We start from the raw sequence: 20,775 nt of genomic DNA, 5'->3' as shown, positions 1-20,775 counted from the left end.
AAACTTTTTAAAATATTCTTTTAAACTTCATTGTCGACAATATATATAAATTATATTTACATGGATTTTTTCATATGAAATATTAAAACTTTAATTTTTTTTAATTTTTCAGGGTTGATCCGGGTTGACCCGAGTTGACCCATGAAACCCAGGATCCGGCTCCTTGGCTGGGTCAACCCCCGGGCCGGGTTTAATAACTATGGTTTTGTTTATCAAAAAACTCATTTTCAACTCATTTTGACTCAAAAGACCTAGGATTCAAAAAGACAAATTGTACAGTGACGTAATATTGATACCGATAGAATTGCCAATGGAGTCACCATTGGAATAATTTCTTCACTAAATCCATTAGTAATATTTAATATATGACGTGACGCTCGACCCTCCCCCTTCCCTCCTCCATTTCTACTTCTTCCTTGTAAAATTTTTCTCTGCAACAAAATAGCTAACCCCACCCCCTCAATCTCAAGACAACTCAACCTCCCACAACTTTTCCAGCCACCACAACACTCGGTTTGTCAGCATTCGTGTTCTTATTGAAATTTTGTTGAGGATTCTCCACCTTATGTAAGCAAATCTACCTTCTTCTTCTTGTTGTTTTTTTTTTTAATTTGAACACAATTTTAAAATGTTAATTTTTTTGCATATTTTTATAGTATATGTATTTTGTTTAGGTGTTTACTTGTTTTATTATTTTTTCTCAAACAAATATTGTATGGATTTATGATTTGTACATGTTATAGTTTGTTTTAGATTTTGTAAAATTGTATTTGTTTGTAAATTGTTGAAACTTATGTCGAATTAATGACTTAGATGTTTTGTGATGAAATAAATAATGGATCGTTTAACGGGTACATTTTATATTTTGTTAGTGTTAATAATTGAATTCCAAATGGAATTAAATCTTTAAAAATAATAAAAAATAAATTATAGGCCACCTCATTTGACTTATAATTCCATTCCAAAGAGGAGAAATTTAAAATAATACATTATTTGTGTCGAGAGTTTTCAGCTGTTGTGGGGGCTGCACAACAGCAAGTCCAACCATGTTTATCATTCTAACTTCAAACCTGCCAATATGTAGACTGCTAAGCGGGCTAAGTATAAATCTAACTTAGTATAAATCAAAGTGATTCGCTATAGAATGTGAGAAAAGACATCCTCTTATTTCTCTATCAGCCATGTGATTAGCTTCCCGCAAGATATATGAGAAAAGTCTCACAACCCATGCGAGGGGAGAAACGAGCAAGGATGGAGATTTCAACAGTACTTCAATTCAATTGCATTGTGTGTTAGTTTCTCTTCTATTATGAATTTCTACAGGGAATGCTCTAGGCCTTGGAATTTATATTTTTTTCATGGCAAAAGCACTGCCTTCACCAACTCGTCTAAATTCATGGATGATGAGCCACTTGGACCAGCAGCTTCCTCTGCTAATATTTTCCACTGCATGACTTTTTTCTTTACCTCCCTGCCTTTCTCTCCTTCCATCAACTCTCGCACAAGCTTCTCCACTTTATCTCTTTCCGCATTGCTATCAATCTCCATTCCAACGCCCCACTCATTGCAAGTGTACCTACAGTTTGTTTGTTGATCACCAAAGAACGGCAAACAAAGCATGGGCACCCCAGAAGAAATGCTCTCAGCTGTTGAATTCCATCCATTATGTGTTAGGAAACCTCCTATTGATGGGTGGTTGAGAACTTCCTCTTGTGGACACCAGTTAGAAATAAATCCTCTGTCTTTAGTCTCGTCAGTAAATTCCGGTGGCAATATGGCGGAGTCGCCTGTGACCATGTCAGGCCTTAATATCCATAAAAATGGGTGACCACTTTTTGCAAGTCCCATTCCCAATTCAATCAGCTGCTGCTTTGTAGCGACAGCTATGCTACCAAAGTTCACATAAATTACTGAGTTTGGTTTCTTGGAATCAAGCCATTGGAGACACTCAACCTCTTCTTTCCATAGATTATATCCAATAGAATCTAGATTATCTTCTTTCATTTGATTGAGAAGTAATTGAAGTGGACCGATCGTGTAGACACGAGGAAACATTGAGTAAAGAGCACTCAAGACTTCTTTCTCCAAAGCATCAAAAGTATGGAAAATCACTGCAGAACCTTCAGAAGCTCTCTCAGCACATTCCATGCAGAAGTTGAAAAAATAATCATCTGGATCTGTTGTACGAAGAAAACTTGGAAGATCCCTCAATCGTATATCTTTCATTCCAGGAATCCAGTCTAGTACTTGATCCAAATAGCCATTTGTTAAAAAGCTCTCGTCTGCGAACAAAATTTAATTGCATATGTAGCATACCAGTTATGGGATAGTAAATGAAGACAACAGCAGAAGAGGAATGAGCGTAAAATCAGAAGAGAAGAAATGTTCCCTAGCTTGAAATAAAATTTCAGGTTACGCAGCCGAAGGGCTACCCTGGAATTATAACCACGGATCTGGTACATGTACTATACCATGATCTAGCATAAACTACCAGGATATTGTACCATTCAATCAGAAAGTTTTAGTCCATATGAACTCAGTTCATGTAGCAATCTATTTATTTCCATGGATGACGGCTACGATGATGCAGCACATGAACTACTAGGATATTTATCTAATGCCCAAATGAAATAAGAGAAAATCATAATGAAGTTGTGATTTCAATTCCAATTCTTGTTCTTACCTTTTAATGGAAACAGTCCTCTTTCTTTGAGCTCTTTATATTGCTTAAGCCCCATGAAAGTGCAAGCAGAGATAGAAAAGAACAAGGCAACAGGAATTCCATGCCTCTGAGCAGCAGTGATGGCAGCTGGCACAAATCCATCAGATACAATGCAAGTCACTTGGGGAACATCAGAAGATGCTGTATCATTGAGCTTGGCAAGCAATTCATTAAATGGAGCTAGCAAGTTCTTCTTGCAAGCCTCAAAAATTGCTTGTACATCTTGGGTAGCTTTCTCATCTGAAGGAGGGAGGCCATCTGGGATAGATTCGAACCGAAAGTCGGGCAAGCCATTCAGGGAATAAGGACCTCTAGATTTAAGCATGCGTCTATGGTTGAACTCTGTGTTCACGAAGGTTATGCGAAAACCTCGGTAATGCAGTAGTTTTGCTAGTTTAAGCATTGCCTTTACATGGCTTTGAGCTGGACAGGGAATACAGATTACATGAGGCTTGTCAGCTAAGATTTTGCGAAACATGTCTCTAGCTCTTTCCTTCTTTCTCTAACTCTTTCTTTAGAGTAATTGTTTTGCTACTGTCGTCTGTCAAAGTGAAGCTAATGTTGGGTTTATTGCCATTAATGTGCAGATAAACAGCACCAATCAATGACTATTAACAGCCATTATTATTGAAGATGAGTTGTAGTTGGTGGTCACCATTGTTGACAAAAGAACAAGAGGAATTGTTCTTTCTCTAACTCTTTCTTTAGATATCGTCTGTCAAAGTGAGGCTCACACTTTACAATATGGATACATTTTCCTATCAACAAGACTATATATAAAATAGCAGCCAAGTAGAGGTACAAAATCTTGATAAGATTCATCTAATTTAGAGAATATTAATTTATCTACATTCATATAATTGCTATATTCTGTATCTAAATACCATATTTTTCTTATTGCATGACAAGCCATCAATAAAGATATTTCATCTTTTTTCTCCACAAAATTAGTTTTTCTACATCATTCTTTAAATTTGTAATATCCCATAAATGATAGTAAGTTATTCAACCTTTGACTTGTTAGGCCAGATTTTTCATGAAAAGAAGCGTGGCGTGTAGTGATTGTAAGGGATTCAGTCAGCTGGAACCCAAATTCATTGAACCATTTGAACGTAAATATGATGTTTTGTCCTTCGGGAAAAATAAGATCACTAAGCAATCATTAGTTCAATATATACATATACAGACAGGCACCACAATGAAAGGCATTGTGTTTTTGTTATTTATTTTATTTTACTCATATTTTAAACTTTAATTCTTTGTCTCGGTTCGAACTTAATTATATAGAATAAAAGTTTGATGATGAAATTAAAAACTTATAAAAAAATACACTGTTGAAATCCAAGGTATAAGAGGATGAGCAGTAATGAACATCGAAAATTGCTAAAGGAAAACCTTGGCTCTTTTAGTTTTTACTATAATAAAATAAAATTATAATAATTTCTCAATCTTCAGCCATTTAAAGGGGGTGAATCTAAAAGTAAATTGATGAAAATATTGTCTGTCGAGCAAAGAGCAGCTACACAGCTAGTTCTTGATATAAATTAAAACTACGGTTTTTTTTATATATAAATTTAATAAAACATTGACTAGATTGCTTAGGTCGCAAATTCTCATCAAATCACTCAAGTTTCATCGATCAACTTCTTCAACCATTCAAAACCAAACTAAGCTAGGGCTGAACTCCAAGTTAACGGATCATAGAATGAAACCACTGAGTTAAGATTTTATAACTATGCTGTCTATTATAAAAGAAACGAAGGAGGACAGATCAATTTCGGGTGGGTTTCAGAAAGCGGTGCAAATCATGTTTCTAAAAATTTTGAGTTTTTTTTATTTAAACTAAAAAAATTTATGTTTTCAGATTGTTTTGATGTGCTGATATCAAAAATAATTTTTTAAAAATAAATTTTTTTTTTGATACATTTCTAAATAAAAATCATTTTAAACCATCACCGCTACCATAATCCCAAATCATACCTTTCATTTTCTTTCTAAAAGTGAATAGAGGTTCATGTCCAGTCATCAGACCGTCAACATTAAGCACCCATAATAGACATTTACGAATTTCAACTATTATCCTGAAGTGAGTTAAATACAATGTATATTCTTGCTCATCTCTTCTTGTGATGAGAATGTTGAAGTTAATGCTTCTTTGACGTGGGTTTCGTGTAGTTCTTCCCTGATGAGTTAACCACTTTCTCTTACCCGCTTATTCCCTTTCAACATACCCCGCTAAAATCCGATCTTTCTTCTCTTGTGATTTTTTCTACTTTCTTGACTTTATAAAAATGTATTCTCTCAAAGTTTTTTTTTTTTTTTTTTCAAGAATCAGGACTGTCAGTTATTAACTTTGCAAGAGTACATGTTTATTTAAGAATATAATAACAGTTATTTTTTAAAATATTTTTATTTCAAAATATATTAAAATAATATATATTTTTTATTTTTAAAAAATTATCTTTCATATTAATATATCAAAATAATTTAAAAATACTAAAAAAATATTAATTTAATTTTTTTTTTAAATAAAAAACAAGACATGAATTCAGTGGGTGGTTGAGCGTATATGTCAAGATTGTCAAATTCATGAATGAGATGCGATGGAACACTGTTCTTCCAGTCTTTTATGATGTGAAACAATCAAAGACAGATGATCGAATGGAGTTTATATAATTGTATTGGTTAAGAATGTAGAAATTGTCATTTCGTCTTGGAAAAGAATATTAAAAATAAAATAATTAAAAAATTTTAAATTTAAATTTAAATTAACCTAAATTAACATGTCAAACCCACAATATAAATAATAATATTAAAATAACCTTATAGAAAGTAAATAAAAAAATATCACAAAATCTAATTTTCAATCAATCCAATATTAAATAATAAAATTAAAAAAATATATTAAAAAATAATATAAAAATAACCCAAGTAAATCTAAGTTAACTTACAAAACTCATGATTCATGTCATGAGATTAGAATAACCTCATATAAAGTAAATTGTAAAAGTAATATAAGTTAACTTGTTAAACTTGCAATCCAAATTATTAAATTGAGATAATTTTAAAAATTAATTGAAATAAATTATAAAACTTAATTTTTAATTAATTTATTATTAAAAAACAAAATTAAAAAAAATGGATGGTTAAAGACATTTGCATAGTTAATGACAAACTTTTGGTTAGGATGACTACGAAGATAGTGCGGCTTGATTTTCATGACTGCTGTCGCACCCTCCCGAGAGCTCGACGTCGCGGCGACCCATCCTTCGTAGCGGGGATTGATGTTGGGGTCTTTCTGTTGTGAAAAAAAAGGGAGTCGCCACCTAGTATTATGGTCACTAGGAAACCTAACTGGTCTTTCAGAGATTCTAAGGCAAGGGACTGGTTGCGTAAAGGGAAGGTTTTAGCACCCCTAGTACGCCCTACCTAAGGTAAGCTGCTTGGTGTTTGATTTGCCTTATAACTGTTATGGTGTTGATGTTCTCTAATCCCATAAGTTTCCTAGGATAAGTCTGCTCTAATGAATGAAATCTAGGGTGCTTTAAAACCTAGTTTTGTCTTAGTGTTTTATACTCTCACGGCTCGCAAACCGTGGAGTAAAAAAAAATTGAAATGTCATCGATTATAATGAAGGCTTCTTTCAAGGATGTGTGCAGATTTATTATTCCTAGAAAATTATTTTGGATATTTACCACTCCGGGTTTCTTTATCCAAATATTAACAGTGAATAATAACAAATTATCCCCAATAATATTTTGGATATTCGTCCTTTAAGGATTTCTTTATCCAAACATTAGCGGTGAATAATAACAAATTATGCCCGATAATATTTTGGATATTTGTCCTTAAGGGATTTTTTTATCCAAACATTAGCGGTGAATAATAACAAATTATCCCTGATAATATTTTGGATATTTGTCCTTTAGGGATTTCTTTATCCAAACATTAGTGGTGAATAATAGATGAATTCCCCAAAAATAAGATTTTTATATTTTTGGAATATTGGCCAATACCCTTTGGAGTTTTACAAACATGTTGTAAAATCCAGAAATGCAAGAAAAATAATTTTTGTTGTGTTTAAGAAATCCATGCGAAAACACATTTTTGAAACTTCAAATATTTGTTTTTTTTAGATAAAAGACGTAAAAACAATGTTAGGGTATTGGCCGTATGCATGAAAACAAAACATTTTTTCATTTTTATATTTTTTTTTGATGTCTTGATGAAAACCGGGTATTTTCATACCGGATTTGTATCTTTATAGTAAAAAAAATACAAACTTGCAGAAAATCACATATTTTTTGAATACATATTTGAAGAAAACTTTTGAATGGGCCATACCCGGCCCAAAAGGAAAATGGGCCGAAATCAGCCCAACAGCATGGGCTTACTTTCTACAGGGCTGGACTCAGCCCAGCAGCATGGACTGGGCTGATATTCCAGCCCGAAACAAACAGTAACCTGGTACTGTACATGAGTACAGTAACCGGGTTGCTGTGCACGCACAGTAACCGGCTAATTATTTTGTGGCTTGCAGAACGTGCAGAGCGCACATTCTGCATGCAAGAAGAGGACCCTAAACGGTGATAAGGGAAAGAGTTACCTGAGATACTGAGCTTGGATAGATGGGCTGACAGTGGTGCTGGTGGCCGGTTTGGCGGTGGCGTTGCTGCGGCCTTCTTCCTCCTCCCTGCTGTTTTGGCACTGCTTCTTCTTTTTGTTTCCTTTGCTCCCTCTGTCAACAACTGTCCTTCCCTCTCTACAACAGCTTCAATGGAGGTGCAGGTGGTAGGGAATGGCTGGGATGAAGATGGTGGTCGGTGGCTGTGGAAACCGGGGACAGCAGCTGTTCTCTCTTCCCCTCTGCAGAGGTGTTGCTGGGGCTGTTGCAGCTGCAGTGAAGGAGAAGCTGAGGTGAAGGTCTGCAGCTGGCTTTGTGTTGATGAGAGGGAGAGGGGAGAGTGCTGGGGCTGCTGGAAGAGAATGAGAGGAATGGGAGAGGGCTGCCCCGGTTTGGCTTTTGCAAGAGAGGTGGTTGTCCCTTGTTGCTGGCTGTTGAGGGGAAGAAGAAAATCAAGCCGGCTGGGAGAGAGGAGAGGAAGATGATGAGCTTTTCTGGTTTGTCTTTGGCCAAGCAAAAGAGGGAAGGAACGGCGCTGGTTTAGGTGGGGTGAGAGGCTGAGAGTTTCGGTCAGCTGTTGTGGGGAAGAAAAAAAATTAAAAGCCCAGGGGGGGTTGGAGCTGGCGGCCGGCGTTGGAAGTAAAGGAAGAAATCTGCAGAAATTGGCCGAAAATGCTGGTTTTTTGGCTGACTTTGGACCCGATTTTCTTCCCCCCCAGGTCTTCAACAGAGATTCTATTTATAGGCGGTGTAAGAGGGCCATATTTTCTATATTGGGGAAAATTTTCAGCCCTTGATTCGACTCGAGGAATCCAAACCGTTGGTTCAAAGTGTGCACCTCGAGCTGCCAAATTTGGCAGCTCAAGGCTGTGAACTGCCCGAGGTGGCCACTTTGAGCCACTCAACGGAGCCGTTTCTAAATATTTCGACCCGACCGGACCATTCTCCAGGATAAAGGGGTTTCAGGTGGACATGTTGGTGCATGTTTTGTCGAATTTGAAGGCCAGACGAGCCGGAAAATGCGCCTGGAAAGCAGCCACTCGGGCAGCTTTTTGAGGAAGAAAGTGAACAGTAACAGGCGACGTGTCACCTGGTTTCCCTGCGCCATTTTCAAATCAGTCCTCCAGTTTTTAATTTCTTCAATTTGGCCCTGGATCAAATCCAAAACAGCCCCTCTGATTTACGCGCCTTTTCCAAATTGGTCCCTAGTTTCGAATTTTCTCAATTAAGTCCCTAATTGGCCCTTAAACTTCAATATCTATGCAATTAAGCCCTTGATTGGACCTAATAAATTCCTAAAAATTATAATGTGGCCCCAGAACTTTAATTTCTTCTAATTAAAGCCCAAATTGACTTAAAATCAATTTTTCTTGCAATCAAATCCTCTATAAATTGAAACATAAAAATCCAATTAAGTCCATAAACATCCAAATTTGGGCTTTTCTCCTCAAAATTCAAATTTTCCTTCTCAACAGGGCTCTCATCCTTCAAGAATATATTGTCAAAAATCAAATCTTTGTATTTTTAACCTCCTTGACCAATTTTCCGACCATTTTCTGAGCGCTCCTACCTCCTGTTATTTTTCTAACCTCCTTTGGGCTTTTTATTTTTATTTTTTTTGTGGGGACCCAAAAATAGGTTACAACAACTGCTACCTCCATGATAAATGCTGTCACGGGGTCAATTTTTCGCTCTCGAAAACAGACCTCGCGCGACAGTCTAGTCCTGCTAGACTCAGCCTTTTCCTCGCCTATTCACTCGTGTTTTGCCTACGACTAGTTTGTCCCACAAACCCAAGAGATCCCCACACTCTTTCAACGTCACAAGCAAGCGGAATAACACTAATGAATATGAACAGAATCAACACAGCAGATTACAGGAACAAGTCCCAGCCTTTTCATTAACTTAACTAAAGGATTACACAAAGTCCATCTTGTATGCTATGCACATTTCCGTTCTCTACTGCCTACCAGCACATTGCATGCTACACATTTACAGCCTATCTATTTACAAGATAATGGAAGTTACAAGTATAAACTACCCCTAACTCCCTGCACAACTGGAGCACCCATTATCCCATGTTTTGCCAACTTCTTCCCCACATAAGAAACTGCCGCAACTACCAATAACTGCTCCCAGAACTGCCGCAACTGCATTGGCATGTTCTCACACAAGCCAACTGCCCACTGCCAGCGTAACTGCCTCGCATGCCTTGGACCGTCCGCTGTCCAAGTTATCGTCAGCCCCTGCTGTCGATTTTGTTGACGCTGCTGAACATCAACCATGTCCTGTCGAATCGTTGACGCACACTGCTGCCGAATCTGCCAACGCCCATGCACGATGCTACTGTCGATGCATGCTGCCATTCCTGCCAGTAGTGTTTACGTCAAGTCTAGGACTGCCTACTGTCCAGACTTATTGTCAGCCCCTGCTGCTGATTTTGTTGACGCTGTTGAATTTCTCGATGCTGCCGATCTCACCAATGCTGCCGAATTCCCACTGTCCCATTGTGTCATCCCAGCAGTGTTTCGTCAAGCCTTGGGCAATCCTCGCCCATGCCCCAACTCTCGTCAGCATACTGCTGCGCTAGCTGTTGTGTGCTGCCGCACACACACTCTGCCGATTTTCGCTACTGTCACGCGAGCTGCCACCCCGTAACTACTGTCCAGCAATGCTTTTCGTCAGCCTACACCTTGACGGATTTTAACCCTGTAACAAATGCCTTATGGAGTAGTAAAACAAATTAGGAGTAGAGGGTCGGTGGGATAGATGCAGGCTCGTGGGTCTCTTTGTCTTTACATTTTAAAAATATTTTTTTAAAAAAATTAAAAAATAATTATTGTTTTATTTTAAATTAATTTTTTTTATATTTTTAAATTATTTTAATTTATTGATATTAATTTTAATATATTTGCAAATAAAATAACATTTTTAAAAATATCCTAAATTCTTAGAAAGAGTGATATGTTATTTATTTATTTATTATGGGATTGCACTACTCGGATGTTGACTATCGTACTCGAGGTTGCTAAATACTTTTGTTGGAAGGGAAGTAGACAAGACTATCATGTTCATTGAATCTCTAAATCATTGAACTCGTGATTCAAAGGGTGCTCCCAAAAGTCCTACTTCATCATATGGTGGTGGTGCAGCCACCTCTCACCAATGGGGGAGATATGTCCTACTTCATCCTGTGATGGTTTCTCTCTGTACTAGTTCGTTTTGTAACTTTCTGAGGTTATTAGGTTATGTGGATTATATGGCTGTGCGTTTCTCTTCAATAGGAGAAGAATGGCTATTCTCTCTCTCTCTCTCTCTCTTCAATTGATGATGATGCAGGGCTACAATTGCTTAAAGTCTTCTGTAGAGGGACTTGATAGGATGATAATGGTGATGATATCGTCGGAAATGGAGGTTAAAGATAAGAGATGTCAAGGGAGGAAGTTTCAGCTTTAGAGAGAGAAAGACAAGGTGAGGATTTCTTATGGGAGAAAGATAGGAAAAGATGAATAGTATTTTTATAGGATTTGTCTCTCCACCTTTCATTTTCTCTCCAAAGACAATTATGATGGCTAGGGTTTTGGATGAAAGAGATGGTAAATAATATTTACTGATTGTTAGGAATCCAACGGTGGCCTTATCTCCTTTTGTTCTAGATTTTTTCCCTATTTATATTATTAACAAATATTCTAAAATGCGTGGGAAATGTACTGTGGCTTCCCTATTTTTTTTTCCTGTTTTGATTTTTGTTTTTTTGCCATTTTCTCATTTATTTTTGCTTTTTTATTTTGTCTTTCTTTTTTTTTTTGTTTATTTTTCTTTTTTTCCCCTCACATTGTTTTCCACCCCCCCCCCCATATTTCTTTGGGTTTTGCATGTGTTTTTTTTCTTTTTTTTCCCAAGATTGTTTTCTTTTTTTATTTTTTTAAACTATGATTTTTTTTAATATTAAACTGGTTGAGAATTTAGTAATGCAATTTTTTTCTTTAAAATATTATGGATTACTACAATATTTCTCTACAAGGTTTTTTTTATGATTTTTTTCTTTTTTTTCCCAAATGATCTTTGTCGATTTTTTTATATATTGAGCTGATTGTGAATTTTGCTTTGTAGATTTTTTCTTTAAAACACCGTGAATTGTTACAATGTTTCTCCACATGGTTTTTGTTTTGTTACAGTGTTTCCCCTTATTTTTTTTAAAATTATCTTTGTCGAATTTTTTTTAATATTGAGCTAGTTGAGAATTTAGCTTTAACTTTCTTCACATGTTTTTCTTTTCATTTTTTTTCATTTTTTTTTGCTCTTTTTTTTCCAAAATTGTCTTCTTTTTTTTTTTCATTTTTTTGTGTTTTTTTTTCAGAATTGTTTTTGTTGATTTTTTTTTAATATGGAGTTGGTTGACAATTTAGCTTTGTAGTTTTTTTCTTTAAAACATTGTGGATTGCTACAGTATTTCCCACATGCTTTTTTTTATTTTTTTATGAATTTTTTCCAGAATTGTCTTTGTCAATTTTTTTTTCCATATTGAGCTGGTTGAGAATTTAGCTTCGTAGTTTTTTTCTTTAAAACACTATGGATTGCTACTGTGTTTCCCCACATGATTTTTTTTATGATTTTTTTCAAAATTATCTTTATCGATTTTATTATTTTTAATATTGAGCTAGTTGAAAATTACAACTTTATGTTTCCTCATGAAACACTATAGATTGCTACAGTGTTTCCCTGTATGATTTTTTTTTCCTTTTGTTTTTTTTATGATTGTTTCCAAAATTTTCTTTGTTGATTTTATTTTTTAAAATATTAAGCTGGTTAAGAATTTAGCTTTGTAGTTTTTTTCTTGAAAATATTGTGGATTGCAGCAGTTTTTCTCTATATAATTTTTTTTTATTTTTTCTACAAACCCACGACAATACACAAAGCATGACATAAGCCTAGGACATCGCGCGGGCATGGCATCTAGTACATATAACTAAAAGGTGTGGGGAAATCATTGTTCCCCCACACCTAAAAGCACAGTGGATTATTGTTGTAATCCACAGTGCTTTACTCTCTTTTCCCCCCCTAACTTTTCCCATTTTTTTTCTGTTTTTTTCAACTTTCCTATTTTTCCTATTTTTTCTTTTTTTTTTCAAAAACTACTTTTGTTGATTTTACTTTTTAAATATTGACCTAATTAAAATTTTTTCTTTGTAATTTTTTTCTTTAAAATACTGTGGATTGCTGCAATATTTTTCCACATAGTTTTTCTATTTTATTTCTTTATTTTTTAAAATTATATTTGTCGATTTTTTTTAATATTGAGAATTTAGTTTTGTAATTTTTTTTCTTTAAACATTGTTGATTGCTACAGTGTTTCTCTGCATGGTTTTTTTTTTTTATGATTTTCTCCAAAATTATCTTTTTTTATTTTATTTTTTAATATTGAGCTGGTTAAAAATTACAGTTACAATATATGAGGAAAGTACTGTAACTTTCCTCGAAAATTACTATTGATTGCTACAGTGTTTTTTCCCACATGGTTTTATTCTGTTTTTGTTATGTTTTTCCCTAAAATTATCTTTGTCAATTTTATTTCTTTAAATATTAAGCTAGTTAAGAATTGCAATTACAAGTAAATACAAGTTTTTCCTCACAAAACACTATGAATTGATACAGTTTTTCATCACATGGTTTTTTTCCAGTTTCTTTTGTGTTTTCTTTTTTTTGTGATATTTTTTTCCAAAATTATATTCGCCGATTTTTTTTTTAATATTGAGTTGGTTAGAATTTAACTTTGTAATAAAGTTTAATCATGTGGAGAAAGCATTGTAGCTTTGCTTATAAAACATTGTGGATTGCTACAGTGTCTCTCCGCGTGGTTTTTTTTTTGTTATAATTTTTTTCAAATTATCTTTTTCAATTTTATTTTTTAATATTGAGTTCTTTGTGAATTACAATTATAAGTCATTACAAATAAGGCTAAATCATGTGGGGAAGCACTGTAGCTTTCATCACAAAACACTGTGAATTGCTATAGTGTTTCCAACATGATTTTTTTTTCCTTTTTTTGCTGTTTGTTTTGTTATTTTTTTCTTTTAAAATTGTCTCTGTCAATTATTTTTTTAATATTGAGCTGATTAAGAATTTAGCTTTGTAATTTTTTTTTTAAAATACTGTGAATTGTTGCAGTGTTTTCCCATGTGATTGTTTTATGATTTTTTCCAAAATTATCTTTGTCGATTTTTTTTTTAATATTGAGTTGGTTAAGAATTATAATTACAATAAAACTAAATCATACGAGGAAAGCGTTGTAGTTTTTCTCACAAAACACTGTGGATTGCTACAATATTTCTCTAAATGGTTTTTTATTTTATTTTATTGGGAAAAGCGCTATAGTTTTCCTCACAAAACATTGTCAATTGCTACAACGTTTTTTCTCATGGGTTTTTTTCCTTCCAAAATTATCTTTGTTGGTTTTTTTAAAAATATTAAGTTGGTAGAGCTTTGTAATTTTTTTTTATTAATTGAAAAGCTAAATCATATGGCGAAAGCATTGCATCTTTTCTCACAAAACATTATAGATTGCTACAAATCATTTTGTTCAGTCTCTAAGTTTTTGATCACCAACACAACTTTTTTTTTCGTTATGAAATATTTACTCCATCATACCTTTAATTTCTATTACTTATCTAGCGTTGGTTCACAATTATAACACTATCAAGTGCATTTGTTTTATAAACCCGCGGCAGCGTGCGGGCATGTCATCTCGTGCACTTTTATAACGCGTTGATCAGTCAAGTCCATTGGATGCTTCCCAGAAAGAGGAGCCTAGAAGGCTAGAAAGGTAGGTAATCTGCTTCTGGCAAGTTAGTCCCAGATGCTGCAATTGCTTAAAGTCTTATGTAGAGATGGTAAATAATATTTACTGTTTGTTAGGAATCCAATGTTGGCCTCATCTCCTTTTGTTCTAGATCTTTATCACTATTTATATGCAATTTTATTTTTTCCTCTCAATTGCTTTGTCCCTTCATTTATTTATTTTATGCTTTGGTTTCTTTGTACTATTTTTTTTATATATTTTTTAAATTGATTTGAAAAAAAAGTATTAACATCGAATCAATGAAAAAAATTAAACAATAATTTTAAAATGAGTATATTAATAAATAGACATGTTGAAAGTAAATTTTGAATTCTTTTGAAAAGACATTGTAAATTACGACAATGATGTAAATACGTTAAAAATATTTTTTTTTAATTTCTATTGTTTTTTTACTATATTTGGATTTTTTGGAAAAATATTTTAAAAAGAAGGTAAAAAATAAATTATGACATATTAAAGGTTTTTTTAATGAAAAATAATGGTAATTACGATATCCACACGTGAACATGGAATTATTATTTTTTATGACAAAAGCACCTCCTTCAAGAACTTGTCTAAATTCATGAATGAAGAACTACTTGGACCAGTGGCTTCCTCTGCTAATATTTTCCACTCCATGGCTTTGTTCTTTAGTTCCCTACCTTTCACTCCTTCAATCAACCCTCGGACAAGGATTTCAACTTTATCTCAAAACAGAACATTAATTTTTATCCAGCCCATAATAAAGTATTAGTTTTAAAATTAAGAACTAATCATCCCACCTAGAACAAGGTATTAGTTCTTCAACCAAGAATTAATCATCCAACCCAAGAACAAAGCATTAGTTTTTAAACCAAGAACTAAGTATTCAGTCTAGAACATGACAACAATCTAATATCAAATATTAATACAATTGAATAATAAAAATCTATTTTGGTGTTTTAACAATTCTAAATAGCGCAGAATTAATAAGGGCGGAGCGCCTATCTTAGCTCTATGTGTGGAATCTTGTCTCAATATTCCCTCAACAATCTCTCCTGTAATTTTAACAGCACAATGTTAAATGTCTCGTACCCTTGCATTAGTTTGATTTTTCGCAAATAAGTCGATACATAAACAAATATTATATAATACCATTCTTTTATCTTTTTGATTGAAAATACCAAAAAGAAAAGGATATGTTTTCTACTTGAAATCCTTAAAACCCAATTACTTATTAATCATCCCATTAATAAATTCATTACAATTATACCCTCTTCAAATATCAATTTATTCAAACAAACTCATCCCTCCTATTTCTTCAATTGATGTTTCATTTTAGGTAGGGGTATGTTTTTCTTTCCAATTAACCACAATTTCCTCGTCAATCCAACAATCAACTCTTCATTGTAAAACTACAAACATTAACACAAGTAAAATTCACTTTAATTCTATCAATTTCTCAAAAGCATTAAATTCATAAAACATCAAAATTCATATTTATCATGCAGAAATATACAGAAATATGATCAATCATCTAAACTATGATCCACATCTTTAGTTATACATGAATGATGAATATATCCATTGAATCCGAGATCCTCTTTTTATTCAGGCAAGTTTTAATTCAGATTTTCATGCTTTACCTTTCTCTTCTGTATTTCAGACTATATGTTTCTTCTTTTTTTAGGGCTAGTTCGCCATCAACTTGTCGGCACCAGCTATTTTAATATATCCTATCTTGCAAACTTGTCTAAATTCATGAATGATGAGCCTATTGGACCTGTGGCCTCCCGTGCTAATTTTTTTCCAATCCATGGATTGGCTTTTTATTTTCTTACCTTTTCTTTCTTTGCTTCCATCAACTCTCTCGCAAGTTTGTCCACATTTTCTCTCTTGACATTGCTATAAATCTTCATTCCAATTTCCCACCTCGCATGTGTTTGTTTTGTTGATCACCGAAGGACGGCCAACAAAGCCTAGGCATGCCAGAAGAAATGCTCTCAATTGTTGAACCCCGTCAACAATGTGTTACAGAACCTCCAATCTGTTGATGTTTAAGAACAACTTCTTGTGGACACCAACTAGATATAAAGCCCTTCTCTTTAGTTTCTTCAGTGAATTATGGTGGCAGTATTGAGGAGTCGCCATTGATCATCATGTCAGACCTTATTATCCATAGAAATGGGTGACCACTTTTATCAATTCCCATTCCAAATTCAATGAGCTGCTGCTTTGTAGCGTCCGCTAAGATGCCAAAATTCACATAAATTACTGAGTTGGGCGTCTTGGAGTCCGGCCATTAATTGGAGGCACTCGGCTTCTTCTTTCCATATATAGATTACATCCAATTGAATTCAAATCATCTTCTTGCATTTCATTGAGAAGTAATAGAAGTGAACCCATCTAGTAGGCGCGCATGAGGAAACATAGAGTGAAGGACTTCTCTTGCTCCGAAGCATCAAAAGTAAGGAAAGTCCCTTCAGAAGCTCTCTCTGCACATTCCAAGCACAAGTTAAACAAGCAATTTATGATTATCAAAAAAAAAAAAGTTAAACAAGCAATCATTTGGATCTGTTGCCCGAACAAAACTTGGAAGATCCCTTAACCTTATGTCTTTCATTCCTGGAATATTACATTCGAGGTGTTGTTTGATAATACTGTTTAAATACAATACACTATCAACTTGGAACTTGGATTGGATTGGATTGAGGTGTTAAATTACAAATAATAAAACTTTATAAAAGAGTTAAACAAAAAAACTAAGAAATTTTAAGAATAAAGATCAAATTGGAAACACCAATACACGATAAAAAATTAAACATGTAAAATTTTTTAATGTGTTTTTTTACATTAAAAAATAATAAATGTAAATAAAAAAAACTTATGCACGCATCAAATCAAATAAATCATGAACCATTGTGTAAATAAATTATACAAAAAAGTCATGAATGATAAATAAAAACGTAATTCAAAAAATTTGAGAGACCAATATAGCGTGTAAGTTTTTACCAATGTAGTTACCGATAAAAATATACCAACAGTACAATTCATCCATGAATATGCTGACATAATTTGTTTATCGGTATATATTAATAAAAGTATAGATGATATTATAGTAGGATTCAGAAAAACAAATCGTACAGTGACGTGATATTAATACCGATAGAATTACCGATGGAGTCACCATTGGAATAATTTCATCGCTAAATCCATATATTTAATATATGACCCGGCGCTCGACCCTCCTCTTTCCCCTCCCATTTCTACTTCTTCCTTGTAAAAATTTTCTATGCGACAAAATAGCTAACCCCACCCCCTCAATCTCAACACAACTCAACCTCCCACAACTTTTCCAGCCACTATAACATTCGGTTTGTCAGCATTCGTGTTCTAATTAAAAATTTATTGAGGATTCTCCACCTTATGTAAGCAAATCTACCTTTTTCTTCTTTTTTTTTAATTTGAACACAATTTCAAAATGTTAATTTTTTTGCATATGTTTATAGTATATGTATTTTGTTTAGGTGTTTACTTGTTTTATTATTTTTTCTCAAACAAACTTGTTGTATGGATTTATGATTTGTACATGTTATAGTTTGATTTGAATTTTATAAAATTGTATTTATTTGTAAATTATTGAAATTTATGTTGAATTACTGACTTGGGTGTTTTGTGATGAAATAAATAATGGTTTGTTTAACGAGTCCATTTTATATTTTATCAATTTCATTTCTAAGTTGTAATTTCCATAAATATTGTAATTTAAAATAATTGAATTACAATAATTTTAGTGTTAATAATTGAATTCCACATGGAATTAAATCTTTAAAAGTAATACAAAATAAATCATAGGCAAACTCATTTGACTTACGATTCCATTCCAAAGAGGAGAAATTTAAAATAATACATTATTTGTGTCGAGAGTTTATCATTCTAACTTCAAAAGCACTCCCTTCACCAACTCGTCTAAATTCATGGATGATGAGCCACTTGGACCAGCGGCTTCCTCTGCTAATATTTTCCACTGCATGACTTTTTTCTTTACCTCCCTGCCTTTCTCTCCTTCCATCAACTCTCGCACAAGCTTCTCCACTTTATCTCTTTCCGCATTGCTATCAATCTCCATTCCAACGCCCCACTCATTGCAAGTGTACCTACAGTTTGTTTGTTGATCACCAAAGAACGGCAAACAAAGCATGGGCACCCCAGAAGAAATGCTCTCAGCTGTTGAATTCCATCCACTATGTGTTAGGAAACCTCCTATTGATGGGTGGTTGAGAACTTCCTCTTGTGGACACCAGTTAGAAATAAATCCTCTGTCTTTAGTCTCGTCAGTAAATTCTGGTGGCAATATGGCGGAGTCGCCTGTGACCATGTCAGGCCTTAATATCCATAAAAATGGGTGACCACTTTTTGCAAGTCCCATTCCCAATTCAATCAGCTGCTGCTTTGTGGCGACAGCTATGCTACCAAAGTTCACATAAATTACTGAGTTTGGTTTCTTGGAATCAAGCCATTGGAGACACTCAACCTCTTCTTTCCATAGATTATATCCAATAGAATCTAGATCATCTTCTTTCATTTGATTGAGAAGTAATTGAAGTGGACCAATCGTGTAGACACGAGGAAACATTGAGTAAAGAGCACTCAAGACTTCTTTCTCCAAAGCATCAAAAGTATGGAAAATCACTGCAGAACCTTCAGATGCTCTCTCAGCACATTCCATGCAGAAGTTGAAATGGTAATCATCTGGATCTGTTGTACGAAGAAAACTTGGAAGATCCCTCAACCGTATATCTTTCATTCCTGGAATCCAGTCTAGTACTTGATCCAAATAGCCATTTGTTAAAAAGCTCTCGTCTGCGAACAAAATTTAAATGCATATGTAGCTTACCAGTTATGGGCTAGTAAATGAAGACAACAGCAGAAGAGGAATTAGCGTAAAATCAGAAGAGAAGAAAGGTTCCCTAGCTTGAACTCAAATTTCAGGTTACGCAGCCGAAGGGCTACCCTGGAATTATAACCACGGATCTGGTACATGTACTATACCATGATCTAGCATAAACTACCAGGATATTGTACCGTTCAATTAGAAAGTTTTAGTCCATAAGAACTCAGTTCATGTAGTCATCTATTTATTTCCATGCATGACGGCTACGATGATGCAGCACATGAACTACTAGGATATTTATCTAATGGCCAAATGAAATAAAAGAAAATCATAATGAAGTGTCATTTCAATTCCAATTCTTGTTCTTACCTTTTAATGGAAACAGTCCTCTTTCTTTGAGCTCTTTATATTGCTTAAGCCCCATGAAAGTGCAAGCAGAGATAGAAAAGAACAAGGCAACAGGAATTCCATGCCTCTGAGCAGCAGTGATGGCAGCTGGCACAAATCCATCAGATACAATGCAAGTCACTTGAGGAACATCAGCAGATGCTGTATCATTGAGCTTGGCAAGCAATTCATTAAATGGAGCTAGCAAGTTCTTCTTGCAAGCCTCGAAAATTGCTTGTGTATCTTGGGTAGCATTCTCATCTGAAGGAGGGAGGCCATCTGGGATAGATTCGAACCGAAAGTCGGGCAAGCCATTCAGGGAATTAGGACCTCTAGATTTAAGCATGCGTCTGTGGTTGAACTCTGTGTTCACAAAGGTTATGCGAAAACCTCGGTAATGCAGTAGTTTTGCTAGTTTAAGCATTGCCTTTACATGGCTTTGAGCTGGACAGGGAATACAAATTACATGAGGCTTGTCAGCTAAGATTTTGCGAAACATGTCTCTAGCTCTTTCCTTCTTTCTCTAACTCTTTCTTTAGAGTAATTGTTTTGCCACTATATATCGTCTGTCAAAGTGAAGCTCACACTTTACAATATGGATACATTTTCTTATCAACAAGACTCTATATATAAAATAGCTGCCAAGTAGAGGTACAATATGATTTTATCTTCTCTTTTAATTTTAGTCTAATTAAAATCATTATTCTAGACTTATGCCGGCCGGCCATGGAATTTATTGGCTTTTGTATCAGTTGATAACGGGAGAATTTTCGTGGTTGTCTGAATGTCAGGCTGCCGTACGTCACAAACGTTTGACATTAGAAAGGCATGATAAAAATAGTCAATAATTTATCATCTTCATGTATGCCATACTCATTTTCTTGAAGCTGACAAATGCTAAACAAATTTGTTTTCAATTCTAGATCAAAGAAACCATCGGAGATAGTATAGACAATATTTTTTTTTTGTTTGGATTATTATTATCATCCCTTTTTCTATAATAAAAACTTTAGATTCATCATCAAACTGTAGAAGACTGTTATAGTTATCAGAAGATTGTTATATTTATCTCCTAAGTAGTTGTGATTAAGAACTCTACGTTAGTCTATTATACACAAAGTCTATCACTAACGAGACTTATCTCCTATTTTGTTAGGAGTCTTTGCAGAGGTCTATAAAAGGCCTTTGTGTTCTTGTATAATATTTTATTATTCAGAATATAGATGAATAAAGAGAAATAAAGAACTTAGTTCTTCATGGTATCAGAGCAGGTTTTCTAAATACCTGCAAACTTATTGAATCAAGCTATCCCTCAATACGATGGCTACTGA

General features: G+C 34.2%; 2 protein-coding genes across 2 annotated transcripts; both read right to left on the bottom strand.

Moving 5' to 3' along the window:
* Window positions 1-1,276: 1,276 nt before the first annotated feature.
* Window positions 1,277-3,281, bottom strand: LOC133690305 (7-deoxyloganetin glucosyltransferase-like). Its single transcript, XM_062110547.1, has 2 exons — window positions 2,684-3,281; window positions 1,277-2,282 (listed from the first exon to the last, which is right to left on the bottom strand). Exons 1-2 carry the CDS (start codon window positions 3,198-3,200, stop codon window positions 1,357-1,359), a joined length of 1,443 nt encoding a protein of 480 aa, XP_061966531.1. The 5' UTR covers window positions 3,201-3,281; the 3' UTR covers window positions 1,277-1,356.
* Window positions 3,282-18,094: 14,813 nt separating this feature from the next.
* Window positions 18,095-20,027, bottom strand: LOC133690347 (7-deoxyloganetin glucosyltransferase-like). The gene is made up of 2 exons (XM_062110605.1): window positions 19,427-20,027; window positions 18,095-19,026 (listed from the first exon to the last, which is right to left on the bottom strand). The coding sequence occupies exons 1-2, from the start codon at window positions 19,941-19,943 to the stop codon at window positions 18,095-18,097; spliced, it is 1,449 nt and encodes a 482-aa protein (XP_061966589.1). The 5' UTR covers window positions 19,944-20,027.
* Window positions 20,028-20,775: the final 748 nt, after the last annotated feature.

This window comes from Populus nigra, chromosome 3 (genome assembly GCF_951802175.1).
Source record: "Populus nigra chromosome 3, ddPopNigr1.1, whole genome shotgun sequence".
In the NCBI taxonomy this organism is placed as follows: Eukaryota; Viridiplantae; Streptophyta; class Magnoliopsida; order Malpighiales; family Salicaceae; genus Populus; species Populus nigra.
Note: the sequence above shows the minus strand (reverse complement) of the source record. Positions and strands in the feature narration are given on the sequence as shown.